General features: G+C 38.1%; 1 protein-coding gene across 2 annotated transcripts in view; it reads left to right on the plus strand.

Moving 5' to 3' along the window:
- Window positions 1-15: 15 nt before the first annotated feature.
- DDIAS (DNA damage induced apoptosis suppressor) overlaps window positions 16-23,055 on the plus strand; it is a 30,309-nt gene continuing 7,269 nt past the window's right edge. The window contains exons 1-6 of one of the 2 annotated variants that reach the window (XM_089915357.1): window positions 16-6,141; window positions 7,027-7,073; window positions 7,409-7,537; window positions 14,250-14,411; window positions 15,892-16,009; window positions 17,136-19,771. In XM_089915357.1, coding sequence (XP_089771483.1) covers window positions 7,425-7,537; window positions 14,250-14,411; window positions 15,892-16,009; window positions 17,136-19,736 — 2,994 coding nt within the window. In that variant the 5' untranslated portion in view covers window positions 16-6,141; window positions 7,027-7,073; window positions 7,409-7,424 and the 3' untranslated portion in view covers window positions 19,737-19,771. Of the gene's footprint in view, window positions 6,142-7,026; window positions 7,074-7,408; window positions 7,538-14,249; window positions 14,412-15,891; window positions 16,010-17,135; window position 23,055 lie in introns of those variants that run through there. The other variant, XM_089915356.1, reaches the window with a different exon arrangement.

Raw genomic sequence — 23,055 nt, forward strand, 5'->3', positions numbered from 1 at the left:
GTGCCTCAGGTGAGGAGCTGGGAGAGGAGGTTCTCGGGGAGCAAGGGCCGGAGACTCCTAACGAGACCCTTAACGTCGTTCTGAGTGGGACTCAGTGCATTCTATGTTGTTTTTTCAGGAGTCAGTCTCTTCTAGAAAAGGGCGGTTATGAGCGTAAAAGAGTAAGAAGGTCAATTATTTTAATTTGAGACAGTGCTGTCGCAGTCTCAGCTAGCTTTTGTATGTGCCATCAGGTGGACACGGGTGAGCGTCTGGAACCGGACATACAGGGAGGAAAAGGTGCTACTTGCGACTTTTGAGGTGCTCGGAGATAAGTAGGCAGTTGGCTTTTCCAAACTGCTTTGACGACCCAGAGGGAAAGTGCTTAACTGAGCAGTGTGCTCAAACCACAAACTTGAAAGTTTACTTTTGTTTTTTAAATTTTATTCAAGTATAGTTGATTTACAATGTTGTGTTGATTTCTTCTGTACAGCACAGTGACTCAGTTATACGCATATATTCTTTTTCATGTTCTTTTCCATTATGGATTATCACAAGATATTGAATATCGTTCCCTGTGCTGTACAGTAGGACCTTGTTGTTTATCCATTCTATATATAATAGTTTGCCTCTGCTAATCCCAAACTCGCAATCCTTTTCTCCCCTATTCCCCCTCCCCCTTGGGAAACTTGAAAGTTTTCTAGGTGCCTTTCTTATCTCTCACACCCAGCCAGTCATATTAGCCTCTTGAATATCTCAGATCCATACACTTCTCGCCACTTTTACTGTCATTACTTTGGTTCAGCACGACTACTACATAACTATGCCAGTAGCCTCCCAGCTGGTTCCCCTTCTTTCAATCTTGTTACATTTCAATCCAGACACCACCTTGGAGGCTGATAAAGCACAAATCTGATCTGGGCATGCCCCATTAAAAACCTTTCCTTCAGCCCCTCCTATTTGCCCTCAGGTTTAAGTCTAAACTTAACATGGTTCACAGGGCCCTTGTTGTCTTTCTGAGTTCCTCAAATGCACCATTATCCCTCACCTCCAGACCTCTTCTAAATCCCATCACCAACACAGCTAATTCTTACTCATTCCTTAGGTCTCAGTTTATGAAGGCTTCTAAGTTAAGAAGCCTTTCCTAACCCTGCAAGATTGGGTCACAAAGCACCCAGTAGTTAGTTGCTCATTCTACAGATAGTTTTTAAATGCCTCCCTTCTCTGTTCCAAGAACTGCTAGGTACTAGGATTACAATGGTGACCAAGATGTGAGATTCCTGTTCTTTCTTTTTATTTTATTTTATTTTTATTTATTTATTTTTGGTTGCATTGGGCCTTCGTTGCTGCGCGCAGGCTTTCTCCAGTTGTGGGGAGTGGGGGCTACTCTTCGTTGCAGTGCACGGCCTTACTGCGGTGGCTTCTCTTGTTGTGGAGCACAGGCTCTAGGTGCGCGGGCTCAGTAGTTGTGGCGCACGGGCTTAGTTGCTCCGCAGCATGTGGAATCTTCCCGGACCAGGGATCGAACCCATGTCGCCTGCATTGGGAGGCGGATTTTTAACCACTATGCCACCAGGGAAGTCCGAGATTCCTGTTCTAATGGAACTGAAACCTTTTATGGGTGGACTTAAGAAGAGTAAAGTGGAATTTGTTTGATTTAGGTTGGTCTGAGAAGGCCTCTCTGAGGAGTTGACAGTTAAATTGAGGCCTAAAAGACAGCCATGCAACAGAAGAAAGGAAGAACATCCCAGAGTGAATAGGTTATGCCAAGACCTTAAAGCAGGAAAGAGCTTGGCATCTTAGTGTTCAAGAACCTAAAAAAAGACCAGTGTGGCTGGATCATGTTCAGAAAGAACAGTTTTATGAGATGAGTCTGGAGAAATCGTCAGGGACCAGTTCACACAGTTAGGATTCTAATACAGCAGCATAAGCAGGAGATGATGGTGGTTTGGATTAAGCTGGTGGTAGAATATATTAGGGGAAGAGTGAATGACGGTTCTTATTTATTTATTTATTTATTTATTTATTTTGCTGCGTTGGGTCTTCGTTGCTTCGCGTGGGCTTTCTCTAGTTGCGGCGAGCAGGGGCTACTCTTTGTTGCGGTGCGCGGGCTTCTCATTGCAGTGGCTTCTCTTGTTGAGGAGCATGGACCCAAGAACATGCGGGCCTCAGTAGTTGTGGCACGTGGGCTCAGCAGTTGCGGCACACGGGCTCTAGAGTGCAGGCTCAGTAGTTGTGGCGCACGGGCTTAGTTGCTCTGCGGCATGTGGGATCTTCCCGGGCCAGGGCTCAAACCCGTGTCCCCTGCATTGGCAGGCGGATTCCTAACCACTGTGCCACCAGGGAAGTCCCAGAATGATGGTTTTTAGATGCGGAAATAGACTCAAGGGTATTAAAAAAGACTGATGAATGTGATGTGGGACTTGAGGGAAAGAAAGGAATGAAAGATGACTTGACTTCTGGGTATCTGGCTTGAATTACTGGTTGGAGAGTACTGCCATTTACTGAGATGGAGAAAATTACTATTAAAGAGGTTTGAAAGGAAACTAAGAATTCAGATTTTTTTTTTTTAGCCTATTAAGCCCTGAGATGACTATGAGATATCCAAATACATTTGGCTGTCAGATAAGCAGTTGAGATATGGAAGTCTGGAACTTACACATAATTGTGTACCTTTGTGTCACTTCGTTGGTAGTTCTACATTGTCTGTCTTAGCCAATAGATTATAAATTCTTTGAACACTGAGCCTGTTTTTTCTATCTGTAACCCTGTTCCCTTCCCCATCCCTAGAATAGTACTTTACCTATCATAAATGCAGTGGACAAACTGTGCATTATACTCACTAAGATTTTCCTGGCTAATGTTTTTAAAATATTTTTCACCAGTATTTCTCCAAATAAAAGAGGTTTTGTCTGGTTTTTGCTTATTTAATTTTCTTATCTCCTGCCTGCCTCTCCCCTTTCCAGATTTTTCATGTTAACGTCAGAAAATCATTTCTCAGGGACTTGTTATGACTGCCTTTAGAAAATTAGACAAAGTATGTACCCTTCGAGGAGACCATTAGTTAGTTTTAATAAAGCAACTGAGAATACCCACCCTTTCCATAGCTGAGGACTCTGTCCTGTAAAATGTGAAACGGGAAATCTGAGAGCAACAAAGTGACAAAGATTTTCTTGCAAAGCAAGAACAGTTTGGGAAGGAATGAAGAAAGGGAGAAGAGTTAGTCATATCTCCTTTTCTGTATGCCATTAGAAGGGGGAGTAGTTTTTTAAAGGAGTGATTTCATCCTTTGGTCACAGTCTTGAAACAAATACAAATAGTTTGTGTGAAGCTTGAGCAAACAATGTAATGGACTAGAAAGACTGGTGAGCTACTCATCAGAAGGCATGAATTCCAGACCTGACGCTACCTGCTTCTTGACCTTTAAGTAGTTATTTAATTTCTCTGAATGGATCAGATAATCGTATAAGAGAGAGAACTGTAAAGCATTCAGAAGAATTTATGAGCCCAACCAGGTTATAAACTTCATTAAAATAGAATCCACATCTTACACTTCTCTTCACCACCCTCCCCATAGGCTAATTCACATTAAATACTTAATTAAATTTTTTCTCCATGATCTAACACTTAAGAAGAATTATTCTAGATTCTCTGGTCTAGCCCAATTATTTTGGATTTTCTAATCTAGTCCAAAGGAGGAAAAAACTGTATCAGTGTGTGTGCATATATGAGCGTGATTTTTTATAGGCTATTAAGGTACCTTCTAAAAACTTGGTAATGAGGGAATTAAGCTGAAAAGCCTTAATAGTAGTTTTCACGTGTAGGCAACATAAGCCTTATTTGGAAACTTGTGAGACGTGCAAATTCTCAGGCCCTCATTCCAGACTTAATGAAATCAGACTCTGACATTGGGGCCCATAAATCTGTGGTTTATCAGTCCCTCCAGGTCATTTTGATGCACACTAAAGTTTGAGAACCCAAAGCATCTCTAGTGTGAAAAGCGTGCATCACCTGTGTTAGCATGATTCCATTAAATATTTGCTTCACCTAATGCCCCTTCTTCAAGTAACTTTGTTTATAATTTAGCTTAATATGTTTTTTTTTTAACATCTAGTTTTATCCAAAAGAAGATATGGGCTTAAGATGAGTTCTTTCCTTGTGACAGTAATTTTTTGTGATAAATTAGTAAAGCATCTTGGATTATAGTTCATCTCCCATGGCTAGAAACAGAGAAAGCAAGTAGTCCAGAGTGTTCCATGTTAAATTAAAAATGCACTATAATATGGCCATCTGGACCCAGCATATTTTCATAAGCATAAGTCTATCAGAGTCTTCAGTCCTGGACATTGACTTGAGCAATCTCTGGCCGTCAAAACAAAAGCCAACTGAGGTCCTAATTAATTCCCTAACATTTATACTTTTCTCCCTCTCTCTCCATCTCATTCTCCTGTTTCTACTTCTATATGTGAGAGATTAAGAGGACCCAAGGTTTTTATTATATTTATTGATTTTTCTAATTTAAAAAGTAATACATTTATAAAATATTTAAATAAGAAATATTTAGAAAATATTTAAAATGGAAATAAAAATCACCTTTAATCTGACAACTCTGAGAGAAAGTACTTTTTAAAAGAAGGTTATCTGTGTGCCTAACTATTCCCTTTCTCCCCATCCCCGCCAAGCTAAGACTAGATCAGTCCCCTTGTTGTATTTTCTCATGGTATTCTGTACTTTTTCTTTATAGAATTTTCCACTATTTCAGTTTTTTGGTGTGATTATTGGTCACTATAAGTCTAGTGACCAGGTAGGGACCTTGTATATTTTGTCCATCTCTTATATTATTCCCATCACCTGGTATTTATCAGCTGCACTATAAATGATTGATAAATAAGTAAATATATTGGACTTATTAAATTGGAATATGGTTTGTTGACTGTGATGGAACTGAAAGCAATGTAATGCAATATCACCATCCTTCCCAATAAAATCAAGAAGAAAGATAAATTGCAATAGATACCACATATGGAATTGTTCCTAAGTCTGTGATCATGTTTTCCTAACTTTAGTATTTGCTCATTCCTGATGCTTCATTCAGTTATCCATCAAACATTAATTCAACATACTTTAAGTCAGGCAGTAGAGAGAGAGGCAAAACTAGATGACAAGAATCATAAGGAAATACTATGAAAATAACAAAAGGAATAACTAATAGTGACTGTCTAAAAGGATCTTACTGCATTTTTTTCACCAGCCAATGAATGGAAAGTCTTTTTGCCATTTGCTGGAATTTACCAAGTGAAACGCAAATAGTAAAAATACTTCAATGACCTTTTTCATTTCAGTTCTCAAATTTATTTATTTCTCCACTAGAGGGCAATAAACTCTTAAATAATGACAATTTAACCTTCCTTCCTTTAAAAATAACAGCAGTTAGTGCTTGCACAATTAATTTAGAAATTAATTCGCAAATATTTCTGCTTATATATGTTTTTCATTTATTGGTGACATGATAGACCAGGTCTCCATGAAACTTTAAGATTAATGGGGGTAGAACCAACAAAAACAAGTAAGCATGTATCATCTGATATATAATTTTCGTGATTGCATATATCACGAGCACGATTAGTACCATGAAGGAGTAAAATGGGTGATATCATAGAAACTAAGAGGAAGGAAGTATTTACCTGAGATGAAATGGGGCTCTCTAAGGGGTAACATTAAAGATTGAAGGATGAGAATGAGCCAGCTATTTGAAGTACTGAGGGAAGAGCATTTTAGACAAAGAGAAAGGTAAGCACAGAAGCCTAAGAAAGATTATTTGGTGTGTTTGAGGAGCAGAAAGAAGGCTAGCATGGCTTGAAGTGCAGTGATTAAGGGGGCGAGTGGTACAAGGTGAGGTCAAGGAGGTGGGGCTAGATGAGCTAGGGCCTGACAGGCATTGTGAGGAATTGAGGCTTCATTCTAAACTGCAAGATTTTAATCAGGTAAAAGACGACATTTTCAGGAGGGAGTTTTGCCCTGTTTTATCTCTCCTAGCTCATAGGCAGGTGTACCACCTTGTTACATCCTACCCCAAACTGGATTTTAGAGGAAGTGTAGAGGGAGGATGCCTTTGCTGACATACATTCCATCATTTGTTGCATTGGCAAGAAGGAACTTGAGGTAAGTAGCACTAAAAATAGCAGTGTTCTCTGGCCTTTTCTTTCTGCCTTTTCCTTGTATCCTGTATCACCTCCTCTACCTTGTCCTTAGAGATTGCCATGTAGCCTAACGTGACAGCCAAATCTAGGAAGACATATCTGCTTTTGGTAGAACCTTATTAGTCATGTATACCTAAGGGTTCAAAAACAAGGATAACAACAAGAATTAAGCAGAGTTAGATTTTTTTTCTATGCCCACTTTAATAACATAGATTGGTGATTTATGTAAATCCATTTATCTATAATCTTTGTACGTTTCCATCTTACTGCCTTAGGTGGCAAGATTTTATTTTCACAGGAATATTTTGATTGGTAGACAGGATTAGTAACATTTTAAGATACCCATTCCATAATCACATTTCTAAATTTGTGATCATCCTCAGGAGGAGCTATACCTAAAAGATTCTTTTATGATTTTGAAACTGATGACTTACACTTTGTCAAAATTTGCTGATGCCAGCCTCAGAAACAGTTTCACCCATTTGCAGAAATTGAAAGTTTTTGTCGTGTGTTTACAAATTTATTGGTATAGCTTTATCTTGAACAAGTACAGAGATTTTTATTTCAGAGCATTTATATTATGCTATAAATAAGCTAATCAATTTAAAAATTTTTGATAAACCAACATTTGAGTTTTTAAAAGGAAAGCATAAAAGAGGCAAACTGCTATTTTATTGTTTTACTTCTCTGACGTGTTTTATACAAGGCTCATAAAGCACTTTGAACTCTCATTTGACCATGCAACATTTTAATTTTTCTATCTGTACACTCTAACTTGTCTTTTTTTCCTCTTCAAGCTGTGTAGAAATGTACATACTGAAATCTAATGAAGTGATTTTTTTTCCAGCTGAAAAGAACTATTTCCCACCAGTTTCGTTTCTTTTAAACATTCCTGTAAGTTCATTTAAGTTCCTTTCTATTAATAGTGGAAACAAGTTCTATATAGCTCTTCTTATAAAGATGTTGAAAGAAATTAAATGATACCTTTCTTGAATTACTGGGGTGGAGCATTTATTCAAAAACAGAATATTTGCTTGAACTACTCTGTTTTAAATCTTATTTTCTTAATTAAACAGAAAAAGAAAATTAGTTTTCCAATACACTAACATTTACTACAAAAAAAAAATCTATTGACTTTGCAGTGAAGTTTAAGTGATTTTCCTAAGAAATGAATTACACACATGCAATTAAAGATTTGCCATTCATCCCATGGTTATTTTGTTTTGTAGACCACAGTGAGGACACATGAATAGAAGAAGAAAATTTCTTCTTGCCTCAGTTCTTGCTCTCCAGAATTCTAGTTTTATATATCCTTCATGTCAAAAGTGCTTCTCTCGGATACTCCTGGTCTCCAAAAGGTAAAAATAAAGCCTGAAAGTGTGAGAAAGAAAATGCAAGTGTACACTGTAGATTTCCTATGGCTCAAAGGCAAGTAAGGATTATATTTGTATCAGGACTTAAGATTCTCTTAGATTGGTTCTTCTGTAAATCCTGGAATAGAATTGGCTGGTAATCCTCTATTACTAGAGGGATGTTTCAGATTATCTCCAAGTCTTTACTAAGTACCTGCTTCAGAGAAGAAAACTAATTTCTCAGAGAGGAAGTCACGAGCCTGATGCAAAAACTTAGTACACTTCTGGGATATCCCTGGAAATAGTGTAGGGGTTTTTTGTTTGTTCATTGTTTGCTTATTTTTGCATAATCTCCAGATTATTTTTTAATAAATGAATAAACTCCCTGAGAACAGGGACTTTGTTATTGTAATCTCTGTATCCTTCAGCACCTGTGCTTGCCACATAATACTTTATTATGGTGCCCAGATTCAGGCCAACTAGACCTGAGAGCCTAGGATTCTTCTCTGATCTTTATAGAGTACAGGTGAGAGGTTAGGGTTGGAGTTCCTTAAGAATACATTCTCTCTTCCTAGGGGTGAGAATAAGAATATCTAGTAAGTACCTAGTAGTAGGTAAGTAGAGTAGTAGGCCAGCAATATGCTTAACTAGTCTTTTTTGTCTAGTTAGCATTGTATGGGGAGGAATTGACAGTTCCAACCCACACCTGGACTCTAAGTCATCCTTCCAGTAGTTTTCACTATTTATTAAGCTATTCTTTCAAGTACTCATTTGTAAACTGAGAGAAAGAACCTATTTGTGTTATTCATCATTAAATCCTCAGCATTCAGCCTATGGTTTAGTTCATAGAAAATACACAATAAATGTTAAATGAATGAATAAATGACAATGTGATAGTGTCAGGTTGTCTTCGATCTAGACTTAGCTTCACTCATTTTCAGGTTCCTACCTATTTTCTGAAAAAACTAAAACCCAGGGACTGTTTTCCTTTAGGACCTATTCTTAGAAGCAGTGTGGTAAAATGGAACGATTTCAAGCTTCGGAAAACACAACAGCGTTGTAGATAGGCTCTGACACTTGATAGTTGTATGATCTTGGGCAAGTATACTTTACCTATTGCATTATATCCTGGTGATTAAAAAGCACAGTTCTCTGGAGCCAGACTGCCTGGGTTCAACTCTCAACCCTGCCACTTAAAGCTGTGTAGCCTTGGGCAAGTCACTTAAATTATCTGGATCTCAAAATGGGGAAACTAATAATATCTGCTTCATAGGATTGTTGTGAATTAATGCTTCAAACATTGTGTGATACATAATTAGTAATATATAAATGTGAAACATTTTTAAAACTGAGTTTTTTTCCCCCAAGTCATTTCTTTTAAAGATAATCTATAACAACCATTTAGGTTGAACAATACTGCCATTTTTACCTCTTTAGACTGGTAATAACAATAGATAACATTAATGAATGTTTACTATATGCTACACATGGTACTAGGAACTTTGTAAGCATTATATCTTTTAATACAACAGCCCTGTGAGGCGATGCTACTGTTAATGCCAACTTTCAAAGGAGAAAATTAAAGCTTAGAAAAGTAAAATAACTTGCCCCAAATCACAAAGCCAGATAGTTAGTGGCAGAAACATATTCAAGCCTAAACAGTCTGACTGCTATCTAGATCCATAATTACTATATTACCTCTAAATTAGCAGTGAAATTTGTATCCAGAATGATACCTCCCCCTCTCTTTCCCAGAGTTTAAGATGACCCCAGAAAACTGAGCTCTAATTGGACCATTTAGTCACATAAAATCCGCAGCACTTTGTCCTTGCCTGTGGAAATGTAGTACACAAAAATATAGCCTCTCCTCTACAGATATTACATTAACAGTGCTACACAAAGTCTATTCCCATAATTTCCAGTGCTTATCTTTTCTACTGTTATCTCTGCTTTCCTTTTTTCTTACCTGGAGTCAGTTGTAAGCCAGCACAGGAAACAGAAATTCCTCACTGCTGCAGCACAGCAAGTTTATGACAGAGGAATTCCACACTGTAGCCTTTACAGAAGATTTTAGAGACAGTGAAGAGCAAAAAGCCTGCTCCCTAAAAGTTTTTCATTGAACCCCAAATCCTTAGTGACAACCACCATAATACGTTTTGTGTTTATGGGATTAACTTTTTTCTCTTATTAACCTCCAAGATTAGAGCAGTGGTGGTTTTCAAATTACTGTTCTGCAGAGCCTTAGGGTTCTATGCTTCTAGAAGGAGATAGGATTAGAGAAGTAATAGTGGATTGTGCTGACTAGTAGGTAGGGCTTTAGGGCCCCACTTTAGTTTCAACAACAGCTCCATTCTCAGCCTTGAATTAGGGTTCCAAATTAGATTTCTTTTCAAAAAAGATTCCATGACATAGATAAAGATACAGATAAAGAAATAAAAATGTAAAAACTATATGTACAGTTGACCCTTGAACAACACGGGGCGCCAACCCTCTACACAGTATAACTTATAGTTGGCCCTCCATATGTGCAGTTCCTCCATTTATGCAGGTCCTCCATACCTGTGGTTCCTCCATATGCACAGTTCCACATCCAAGAATTCAACCAACCACAGAATATATAGTACTATATAGTATTTACTCTTGAAAAGATCCATGTATAAGTGAACCTGTTGCAGTTCAGACCTGTGTTGTTCAAGGGTCAGCTGTATAAAAGTTATATCATATTCATATATATGTGAATATGTATATATACATATGTACACATTTGTATATGTGAATATGGTAATCTCATATGAAGGAACAAACATATATATATATATATATATATATGATTTTATATATATATGGGGGAGGTGTATGTACTCCCAAAAATTATGAGCAAGAAAGGGGACTCATTTGTCCATATAAGCAATCCGGCCAGCCCAAACATGTAAATTGCCCTTCTGATTCACTTAACGGGACCCATTATCCCTTTGGTCTAGAAATCTGTCTCTGCACTAAGAACTTTCTTTTCCTATGTTATTTTTTAATATTTTTCATTACCTTTACCTGTGAAATATGTAAAATATTGTGTGTTATGGTTATGTGTGCAGTTTTCTGGGAGAGAAGAGAGTCCATTGCTTTCATCAGATTTTCAAAGGGTTACTAATCTCATCAATTTTTCTACTTTGGGGCTAAATATAAGTACACTAACCTAGAAAAATGAATGAAAGAATGTTTTAACTGGTATCAAACAAAAAAGGTAGCAAATACAAGTATTATTTTAGATAGATCCTTTCAGAGGCTTCTTGGGGTCAAAACTTTTCATAATAATTCTAAGGCATAATTTGCCTTTTCACTCTTATTCTCGTAAAAGTGCATAGTGGAATTTTCCAGAGGCTCCATGACATGTGATATCACAGCAGAGTGAGCAGAGAAGGAGGTATGAGAATCCAGCTGTCTATTAAGACAGACATTAAACAGGTTTGCAAAATATAAAGCAATGCTACTCTCTTCTCACTGATTTATTTTGGAACACATAGTTATTTTTTGTAAAAATATGTTCTTTTTGTTTATGCAATGGATCTATTTTTTAAGGTATTAATAAATATTTTTTAGAATTCTCACTTTCATTTAACTTCTCATTTTCAATTGGAAATATAGATAGATATTACCCACATAAGCAAAAGCTCTTTGGTATTCTCAATAATTTTTAGGAGTATAAAGGGTCCCTGAGACCAAATATGTTTGAAAACTGCTATTCCATAACAAATGACATTTTGGAAATAGGGGTGCCTCTAGAAGTTAAATCAGAGGACTGTGATTTCAATGTGTTGTCTCTACCCTTGCTTCTCAAAATGTGGTCTGAGGAACGGCTGCATCAGCATCACCTGGGAGCTTGTTAGAAATGCAGAATCTTGGGCCTTGTCCCAGACTTCGTGAATCAGGATCTTCATTTTAAGAAGATCCCTAGGTGATTGGTATGCATACTGAAGTTTGAAAAGCTGTGATCTGTATTACTCCATACTAACATTTATTTCAATTCAGACTTATTCCCAAAAGGATTAAAGGAAACTACATAAATATCTTCATTTTATATATAACATAAAAGTATAAATAATTTAGTGTATATATGCATTAATGCTAATAATGCATTAATACTAGTCTTTCTTAGGCTATCACTGATACTCTGTATTTGTAAGATAGTTCATTATTAACCATACTGTTCTTATAGTTATACAAGAAAGAACTCCAGGCAAGGAATCCAAAGCCTTGGATTTGGTCATAAAAATCACTAACTTTGTCACATTGGGCAAAAATTCACCCCAATTTCCCAGTTTGTGAATGGGAATAAATGCCTTGTTTATGTATCAGAAGGAAATAATGTATGTTGAAAACATTTGTAAACTGTAAAACACTGATGCACATTAATTGTAAGATTTGCTAAGAATTTTACATTAGATCTGAATGCGTTATTAGTACATAATTTTTAAAGAAGTTCTAATATATATTTAAAACACTTAATTCATTTCACTAGAGCTTGGTGCTAATGAGGTTTTATGCCCCGGTAAGTCGATTACCTTCACTTCCTCCTATGGCCAGACTACAACACAAACTCCAGCCAATTTGGTTAAGATTATATGAATGGATTGGCACAGAGCCATCATCAGTGTGGAAAAACAAATTAATAATTAGCACAGATGTAATGATGATGAATCAGTAACTTCTTTTTTTAATTTATTTATTGTTTTTATTTATTTATTTATTTGGCTGCGTTGGGTCTTCATTGCTGCGCACGGGCTTTCTCTAGTTGCAGCAAGCAGGGGCTACACGGGCTTCTCATTGTGGTGGCTTCTCGTTGCGGAGCACAGACTCTAGGCACACAGGCTTCAGTAGTTGTGGCATGCGGGCTCAGTGGTTGTGGTTTGCAGGCTCTAGAGCACAGGCTAAGCAGTCGTGGCTCACGGGCTTAGTTGCTCCGCGGCATGTGGGATCTTCCCGGACCAGGGCTCGAACCCGTGTCCCTGCATTGGCAGGCGGATTCTTAACCACTGCACCACCAGGGGAGCCCCAGTAACTTCTTATATGAAGGATTAACCTTTGTTCAAAAGAGTCACCTTGTGAGCCATGGAATTCAGGCTCCCCCTAGTGGCTGTATGGCAGCAATCAAATTTATACAACTGTCTCTAACATTTTCTATTCACATTTTTAAGCCAGATCATTAGCGACATGAAGAAAAAACAGTTCTAGGATTAACCAGTACCATAAGATGTTTTAAGGGGTCAACTTGTTAAATTAAGAATGTGAAAAATGGATAGCAGAGTTCTAAGATATTGCAAACAACTAGAAAAGAGGGGAAGCATAAGTAGAAGTGACGGTAACCATCACAATATTTAATATAATTATGAGGAAGAAGCAGACTAAACACATTAATTTGACAAGATCTGTACTAGATTCTTTCTTTACTTTCTTTTCTTATACTTTGTCTCATTTTATCCTTCTTCAACCCTGGATTTCACAGATGAGGAAATCTAAATTTAAGGGATTTAGTATTTATCCCAAGACCAGACAGCTAGTACATAACAGTAGTGTTATACTCGACACACAGCAGTTTTGTTTTGTTTTTTCATAAATTTATTTATTTATTTATTTTTTTGGCTGTGTTGGGTCTTCATTGCTGTGCGTGGGCTTTTCTCTAGTTGTGGCGAGCGGGGGCTACTCTTCGTTGCAGTGCACGGGCTTCTCACTGCGGTGGCTTCTCTTGTTGCAGAGCACAGCCTCTAGGCCTGCGGGCTTCAGTAGCTGTGGCTCGCGGGCTCTAGAGCACAGGCTCAGTAGTTGTGGCACATGGGCTTAGTTGCTCCGCGGTAGAGGGATCTTCCCAGACCAGGTGTCGAACCCGTGTCCCCTGCATTGGCAGGCGGATTCTTAACCACCGTGCCACCAGGGAAGCCCATACACAGTAATTTTTGATAAGAAAGTCTTTGGCAAAAAAAAAAAAAAAGTGTTTGATAGAATTCAAACTTGAAAAAAGAAAATCAACTAATGTCTAAACATGACCTAGGCCATCTTCACTATTAAATATGAACCACCACCCCACCCCCAAAAAAAAGAATGCCTTTGGCCATAATTGCATAATTGCCTTACAAACAAGTTAAACAAGATGTTTTGTACCTAGTTTTTGTAATCTAATAAATTCTCAGCATATTTCAATGAACTAAATTAAAGAAAGTAAAGTTATTCTTATAATAGTGAGAAAAATATGACTAGGTACTTTGTGTATAAATATTTATTAAATGTTTCGAGATTATTCATTGTCCTTTTAACAGAAGATAGACTCAGGTCTTCTGTTGGTGTGGTGCTCGCTTCATTATATCTAGTTTGCCCCCACCCCCAACCTCAGACTATAATATGCCTCATTTGTTAATGATGATTTAGCTACCCAGTAACAACCCACGAGCCACCCTCCCTCCCCACACCCCTCTCTCTCCCCACACACGCACACACAGTTTTCCTTCAATTTCTATCAATTTGGTGCTACTTAATTTAAATCAGTAAAGTAACTGTTATGAATAGAGAAAATTCAAAAGAGGTTGATCTGAAATCGTTTAACAAGGATGTAACTTGTACATTTTGTACATAAAATATTATTTTTAATCTTTACTTTTCCAGATTTGTTTTACAGCATATTAAAAAAATTAAGTGAACGTCTCTATGCTTTTTTCCTCCACTTTTCCAGGTCTAATTGTCCAAAATGTGGCTCTACTGGTGAAGCTGAAAATGCCAGTTACAGATATAAGCTTGCCTTAAAAGTTGCAGAATCAAACAAATTATTTGGTATTACTGTATTTGGAAGCTGCTTAGATGCATTTTTTGGTCTTACAGCCACTGGTTTGCACAGGTAAGAATATTTAAAGCATTCTTTTTCCTAGCTACTACTTTAGTACATCAATAGAATTTGAAGACATGTGGGGTTTTGTTGGTTTTTTTGTTTTATTTATTTTTGGCTGTGCAGGGTCTTTGTTGCTGCTCGGACTTTCTCTAGTTGTGGTGAGCGGGGGCTACTCTTCGTGGCAGCATGCGGGCTTCTCACTGTGGTGGCTTCTCTCTTGTTACAGAGCACAGGCTCTAGGCGCACGGGATTCAGTAGTTGTGGCGCGCGGGCTTCAGTGGCTCGCGGGCTCTAGAGCGCAGGCTCAATGGTTGTGGCGCACGGGCTTAGTTGCTCCGCGGTAGAGGGATCTTCCCGGACCAGGTCTCGAACCCGTGTCCCCTGCATTGGCAGGCGGATTCTTAACCACTGCGCCACCAGGGAAGCCCCTGAAGATATGTGTTTTTAGGGTAATATGCATTTAGTAAAAACAGATGATCACTCGACCTCAGATCATCAGTTCATTTAAAAGATAATCAAGTGAGAATTAGAAAGATGTTTATTTACTTAATACCTATTGTGATGATGTTAAACCATGCTCCAACCAAACTGTAATTAGACTGTTAAATTACAAAACTCTAATCGAAGTTAGAGAAATATATAATAAGAAAGTAGGGCTTCCCTGGTGGCGCAGTGGTTGGGAGTCCGCCTGCTGATGCAGGGGGCGCGGGTTCGTGCCCCGGTCTGGGAGGATCCCACGTGCCGCGGAGCGGCTGGGCCTGTGCGTCCGGAGCCTGTGCTCCGCGATGGGAGAAGCCACAGTGGTGAGAGGCCCGCGTACTGCAAAAAAGAAAAAAGAAAAAAAGAAAGTAAAATTGTTTCAAACTGAAGGATTTTTCAAATCAAGTGGCTAAGGTCTCTTGAGGTGGAAGAAGCTATTTGAAGGAATATTTGCATATCAGAAATTGAATTTTGTCATTTATTTCATTTGCATTGCAAGTTCATCTATATAGCTTGACCTGTTAAGATGTTCTGAGAATGTAAGGATATATGTAAGCAACTGAAGCTTTTTCTCCCCTTCAGTCTTCTGCCCTCCTCGCCTAATACTTAACAGAGGAAATCTCTGTTCATCTCCTTATAGTTGAGAGCAAAGTGATTTGAAGAAAGGGAAGGCCAAGTGACCACAGCCAGGATTGCCAGCGACGAGGAAAGACTTCCCCCTCTGCTTTGAGAGAAGGGTTAAAGATCCCAGTGACACTTTTAGAATAATTGCTGGGCCTGATTACTAGGCAGGCATCTACTTTATTCACACTTGATCAGTTGTTTTTGTCTTTCTAGGCTATAAGAACCTAGAGGGAACAAAATGCGTAGCTCTTAAAGTCCCTTTTTCCCCCCCTATATGTAACTCAAAAGCTTCATGCTGTATTTTCAAACTAATTGTGTCTTCTTTGTGGAGAGTTAAAATTTCAAAGCTTATCTCTTCCCATTTTTTATTTTCTTTCCAATCAAGGTACATTCAAGATCGTAATGAAATTCCAGAAACACTGGACAGTGATGCAACTCAGACCCTATTAACTAAAGCAGTTGAAACTTGCTTTGTTGGACAAAGCTTTATTTTTGGAGTGACGGTAATTGAGACTAGCTTTCTTTTTATTATTATGCTAACATTTCCATTGTAATGAAATGATTTTAATTTTCTAAATAGTTTTTAGGAGTCGTAAGTGTGAGAGCCTGTGGAAGCACTTTAAGCTTTGTAAAAATAGGCTATAGGTGATCTGTTAAAATACCATGTATGACAACTTCCTCTTTCAAAAGTTAGAAGAGCCCCATTCAAATGCATTCAGAACTTAAAAAATCTAAATTTATTATAAATTCACAAGTGTTAGATATTTTGTTTTGATATTTGGTATTTACTGTACCCTCTAAATTCAGTTCAGGTTCTGTAGTAAAACTTTCGTCAACTCTAGCTTTTTAATCTTATCTATAAAAGGAGAAAGAGGGAACTAGCCTTGAAGGCAAAGTAACTGAGTGTTGATAACTGTAAGAATAGGTTAGGAAGGATCATCTTAAATAATTATAAAAGTGACTATAGAAAAAGTCCAGAGAATGTGCTGACTGAAGGAGTAATCGTTTTCTGTCTCTTGTATGCTAAAGGGAACAAATCAGTATTTTGCCTACACTGCAGTCAGGGTTTTAAAAAGCGGAATACAGCACTTCACAGCTGAACAGTGAGAAAACCCAAAGGGAAGATGAAACCAGAAGCTACAGAGGTTTTCTTTCTTAAAATCTCAGATGGCTCTTTTTCTTCTTCTTTTTTTTTTTAAAGTGAGAACATTCCTTTAAACACTGAAAGCTTATGGAAGCTAATGAGAAATATAATAGTAGTTACCATTTATTGAGCAACTACTATTTGCTAAGCACTATACTTTTTTGTGTGTTATTGCTAATACAGTAATCCTGCATTTTTATCCTTATTTTATAAATGAGAAAACTAAGGCTCCTAATAACTTATCCAAAGTCCCAACACTAGGAAATTTTAGAACCAAAATTTAAAGACAAGTCTCTTTACTCCAAGGTTTACTTCCCCATAATTGCAATTCCTCTAGCGTTAAACCCTATAACGCTAGAGGAATTGAAATTACAGGGGTGGGGGTTATAGTTGCATCTGTTTTTAACCTTTTAAATCCCTGTTTCACATTTGAGTCAAAGGAAGAAAATATTATTCTGATTTAAATTCATTTACTTCTTTCACAGAATTTTGAAAGCCAATATCGACAAGGTTCAGGTTCCAGTAACCTCTTAGAGCAGTGCTCAGACCACAAGAGAGAAGTTAAAGCGCTAGTAGCTTGCCAGATTGTTCTACCAGACCCAGGTGTCGTAGGCTTCACTGTCATTGACTATTTCCATCGGCTTTTGCAGCTTTCTGATATCAGGAAACTTCACTGTGGCTCCCAGGCACCTAATAGCCACCTACTTGCTTTAGAAAATTCAAATAGCGATGTCAGCAGCATATGTGGCCCTGACAGCAGTTCTTGTCGTTTTGAGTCCCATGGCGGCGATGATTTTTCAGGATTCTGGCAGCTATCACTTGAACTCACTTCCGTTGTTTCACAACTAACAGATGATGATGATTTTTCAGCTTCAGAACAAAGCGAGGCCATTGATACTCTTCACCAGAACAGAATGTGCATCTCCTCTGCAGAGGCCACTGGTTCCAATAGCTGCCACGATACCATTCAGGGTTTATGGAGCCCTGTTTCTTATATGGATCAAAAGAGTGCAGCACAAAAGCTGGGTGAAGAACTTGGCTTACAAGCTAATCAGCCAAGTGCGGTTCATAGCAATCATCATGAAATTGGAGTTCCTGGTTCTAATTTATTCCCTTTGAAAGTGCAAGAGCCCCTTGAGCCAAGTAATACAAAATCCTTCCACAGTGCAGTGGAAGTTAAAAATATATATTCCCAGCATGAGCTAACATGTCACCAGTATCATGATGTAGATACCCCCGCTAGCTTTCAGGAGAGATCTGTGTGTTGTCCACCTTCATCACTCAGACTTGAAGAGATAGCTGGGGGTTCTCAGGACTGTGACCCTGAGATCTGGGCTGACCTTCCACTCTCTGAAAGCCTAAACAAATTTCTGGCAGCTATCGAAAGTGAGATTGCTATAACCCAGACAGATGGCAGTAGCAGGAAATGTCATCTAGATAGTGACGTCAGTAAATTACATGCAGACCACAGCAGGTTATCCGTGACTCCACAGAGAACTACTAGATGCTTGCATGCACCACCTATAGGCTTAAGATCACCACAAGCAACAGTCAAAGCAAACTCCAGCAAAAATAACTTCCTTTCCAACTGTGAAGCAAATCCAAGTCCTAGCGTTCATAAGGAGTCACAACCAGAGAACACAGCAGAGACTATCTCTATAAGTAGTAGTGAAAGAGGCATTTCTGAAAATCTTCTACCAAATGTTTATCTGTCAGTTCTGTTTCCATCTTCAAAAGGCTCAGGCACAACAGTTACTCTTAAGTCTACCAGAATTCCACCACATGAGGCTGAAATTTCACTTAAGCACGATACTTCAGAGACTGACCATTCTTGTCTCAATAGCAAATATTTTAATGGGTGTGGAGAAAAATCACTATCCGAAATGAGTGAAAAGTTGACAACTTTGAGTTCTAGGAGGTATAATGATGTTTCCAACCTTCACAACTTAGAAAATAAACAATACTGTAGGCGGCCAAAGAACCAGGGTGACAGTTTGACAATTTGCAGGAAACTCACATATCCTTTAGAAGCTCTTTGCAGTATGCCAAATAGAAGTACGAACGCATTGAAAGAAATGTCTTATGAGCACACTGGTAATAACCTAACAGCAAACTGTTCTGCTGGTCATGAAGGTGGCTACAATGCTTCTGCTGATCTCTTTGATGATAGTCCTAAAGAAATGGACATGGCAACAGAAGTGACCAAAAAGTCACAGGATATTTTGTTACAGTGGGGAAAGTCTTTGGCAGAAAGTCATCACGCAGAATCTGATTTTTCATTGAGATCATTCTCTGAAAACTCCAGCCAGTCTTCACAAAAATTATCCTTGCAAAACACATCTGCCTCTCTGTATCTAAAAACATGTCCCTCTCCACCTCATTTTCAGTCAGATTCAGAATATGATTTTGAAGATAGCCAAGACTTTGTTCCATGTTCACAGTCAACTCCAGTTATAGGATTCCACCAAACTAGAATTCATGGAATGACAGGAGCTTTCAAAAAATTACCTGCCTTTTATTTGGACCTTGATGCTAACTATAAAAAGACAAGGATTTCCACTGTAAATGATGCACAGCAAACCACCCCAAGCTGTCCAAAAAATATAAAGACAACCAGCCAGAAATCCAGAAGCCCTACTATATCTAGTATTACACAACCAGAGATCTCCAACAACTGTCCTGTTGCTAAGTACCTTGAAACTGATGTTGATGAATGGGTCCCTCCTACCACACAAAAAGTATTTCCTTCAGAAATGCTTGGATTCCAGGCCATGGGTCTAAGGAAATGCCCAGCTGCTTATAATTCTCCTGATCAAAAAGAGTTACCAAGAAAAAAACTGAAATATGTCAAACAAAGAACTGATAAATGCTTAATTAAGAAAAAGTTAAATTTGAAGAATATGCTTACAGCAGCAGAACAGAAATCTCCTGACTATAACAGTACAGGGTTAGGCTGGGTTTTCAAGGAGTCGGTTTTGGGACTTGCTTCCCATTCAGAAGTCAAATGTTGCCTTCCATTTTCAGAAGGTTGGTCACCTTCAGTGCCTGAAACTAAAAGTGCTTGGTCTCCTGAATTGTTCTCATAAAATGTCACCTGAACCCAATTTCTGAGCTTTTAAAGGTAAGTCTGTTTGGAAACTCTTGCCTCCAGTGTCATGGAAAACATTCTTACCATTTTGAACACTTGAAGAGAAGCAAATAGAAAAGAGGTGCTGTTGTGCCTTTTTATATGGGGGGAAGCCATTGTTCTTCCCAGTGTTTTATCCAGAATACTCTGATTTCAGATAATTTGGCACTTTATCTTATATTATTGATTGTACTTATGTAATATTGTCAGTTTTGCTTATTGAAAGTATTTGTTAAAATCACACATACATGCAGAAATAAAGCCTTTGCAAACCAAAACTTAAAGTCTTTCTTAATTGTTCAGCTTAGATCAGAAAATGTCTACCATGTATTAAGCCAACTACTGTTCTGAGTTTGTGATACAAAGCTACAACGCCACTGATCTTAAAAGACTTTAGTCTACTGGGTAAGACAGAAATACAACGGACAATTTCAATACAATGCAGTAAATGCGATGATAGAAGTTTTTAACGGATATTAAATTTATGTTGCTCTGGGAGCATGGCAGAGAATCAGTTAACCCAGCAGCATCTATGGGCTGGGGATAAGAAGAAAGGTCAATAAAAACTTACAATTTAGAGGTAAATGTGAAACTGTCACTATTTTATCCAGTAATTATTTGTTGAATGCTTACTACATGCCAGGCACTATGCTAGGTGCTGGGAATTCAAAAATGAAAGTCAAGCTCTTACCTCAGAAACTCATGGTCTAGAAGAGTAAACAGGTCTCTGATAGGGAGATAAGCTCGAAGGGCTAATAAGAAGCAAAAATGAAGAATAGTTTCTAGACATTCACGTCCTTAGCAGCACCTCAGCTGCACCCTGTAAAATCTTTGTGCATCTCTGGTCAGCTCCCTTTGCCATTCCCCACAGCAACTATTCCAGATCTTCACCATTCTTCGTGCCACCCACCTACCTACTCTTGCCTCGTACTTCATGGAGATCACCTGTATTCCCTTACCTTCCCACACCCATACTTACCCACTTGTCTCTATCGACTCACCCACAACTCTTCTAACCTCAGAAATAATGCACACCTCCTATTTAGTGCTAATCTTTCTTTTTGGGCTGTTGATCCATTATAGCCATCTTTATCGTCTTGCTCTACTGGCTCTCTCCCCTTCCCCCACTTTTAATTTTGAAAACTTGCAAAAAAAAGAAGTTGAAAGAATGATACAATGATACAGCATCTATACATACGACCTAGATTCAGTCATTTAACATTTTGCCTTTTGTGTATGGGTGTATTTTTTCCATTGTGTCTATAGATATATCTAGTTGTTTCTGCTGAACCTTTTTTTTTTAAATTAGCTTATTTATTTTTGGCTGCATTCAGTCTTCATTGCTGTACACGAGCTTTCTCTAGTTGGGGCGAGCGGGGGCTTCTCTCCATTGCAGTGCACGGGCTTCTCATTGTGGTGGCTTCTCTTGTTGCAGAGCACAGGCTCTAGGCATGTGGGCTTCAGTAGTTGTGGCACACGGGCTCAGTAGTTGTGGCTCACGGGCTCTAGAGCTCAGGCTCAGTTGTGGCTTAGTTGCTCCGTGGCATGTGGGATCTTCCCGGACCAGGGCTCGAACCTGTGACTCCTGCATTGGCAGGAAGATTCTTAACCACTGCGCCACCAGGGAAGTCCCTTTGCTGAACCTTTTTAAGGTAAGCTGCAGATATGACATTTTACCTTGAAATACTTCAACATGAGTTTTCTTAAAATAAGGACTTTCTTCTACATAATTATTGATACAATATCATTATCACACTAAAAACTATAACAGTAGCTCTACAACATTGTCTAATGTTTAGCCCGTATTTAAGTTTTTCTACTTGTCCCTAAGTTGTAATTGTTGTCAATGTTGTTTAACCAGGATTTCATTGAGGTGACCCCATGGTGTTTGGTTATATCTCCTGTGTCTTTTTCTAGAAGTTCACCTCTTTTTTTCCACAACATTGGGTTTATGAAAATATCAGACTATTGTTTTGTAGAATGTCCCACATACAGATTTTTGTATTTGCTTCTTTGTAGTATCACACCTTGTCTCTCTGTCTCCAGTATTTCCTGTAAATAAGGTCTAAAGACTTGATTAGATTTAGGGTTTGGGCAGAGATATTTCATGGATTTATGTTGTGCACTTCATATTGTATCAATGGAGACACAGTATCAAGTTATCCCACTATTAATGATGCTAAGTGAGATCGCTTGCTTAAGATGTTGCCCACCAGATCTCTCTAGTCTACAGGTACTTTTTTTCTTTTTTTTCCTTTTTTTAAGAGTAAAGAGTTAGTATTATAGTTGCCTACCAGTGGTGTTAATGAGTTTCCATTTCCTGCTCTCTATCACTATGTACTCAAGAATTTTTACTTACTCAGTGATGTACAGTCGGTTTCACTCATTCTTTTTGATACTCCATGTAATACTTGCTCCCTCACTTCTAGCTACTGTTGTTTATAGCCAGTTTCCATCAAAAAATAGTCACTGTCAGCTTTCACATCACTCACTATTCAACCTGCTGCAATGTATTCTCTCTCCCCCACCTCCAGTGGCTATGGTGTTGGTAGTTTTCTAACCCTCAAATCCAATGGATTTGTCATTCCTTATTTTATTTGATCTCTTTGCACTCTATATACAGGTAACATTTTCATGGTTTCTGGTTTCTCCTAGTCTCTGATCAGGTATGCCTGCAGGGCAATTTTTTTTTTTTTTTTTTTTTTTTTGCTGGGCCCTATATAAACAATTTGATTTTAAGATGTATTACAAAATTCATGGTCCCATGTAAGGTAGAGTTCATCAATGAAGATTTAGAATAATGGATAAGAAAAAGATGTGCATTTATTGACCAGTCAGTGCATGTGAAGATTCTTTATAGTATACAGGCAGCACCCCTTTCTCAGGCCAAGGATATAGTCTTTTCATGTTCTTTATTGTCAAATGTGCCATTCCTGGCTAATTTCATATCTCCCACTGTGATTAAAGGGTAGTAATGTAGTTACTATTGTATTGAACTATGTAGATCTTACCTCTACAGCTCCCTAATGTCATTTATTTAATGCTGGTTACATCTTTACTCATAATGCTGCATCCATTGTGCCACTGTGAGTACTGGCTTCCAGTAACTCTCTCAAATGTTGTTACTCTGCTTCACTGATGATTACCAAAAATGCAGATCTTACACAGAGTATGCAGGAAAATGTGAATAATAATTCATTTTCTGGTTATATTTAGCATTTGGACTTTTCTAGCATAAACGTAGAGCACATATTCTAACTGTGTCTTCTCTTGAACTT

The sequence above is a fragment of the Delphinapterus leucas genome, chromosome 7 (genome assembly GCF_059928025.1).
Source record: "Delphinapterus leucas isolate spDelLeu-1000000601 "Yukka" chromosome 7, BTC_Dleu_Yukka2, whole genome shotgun sequence".
NCBI classification, from domain to species: Eukaryota; Metazoa; Chordata; class Mammalia; order Artiodactyla; family Monodontidae; genus Delphinapterus; species Delphinapterus leucas.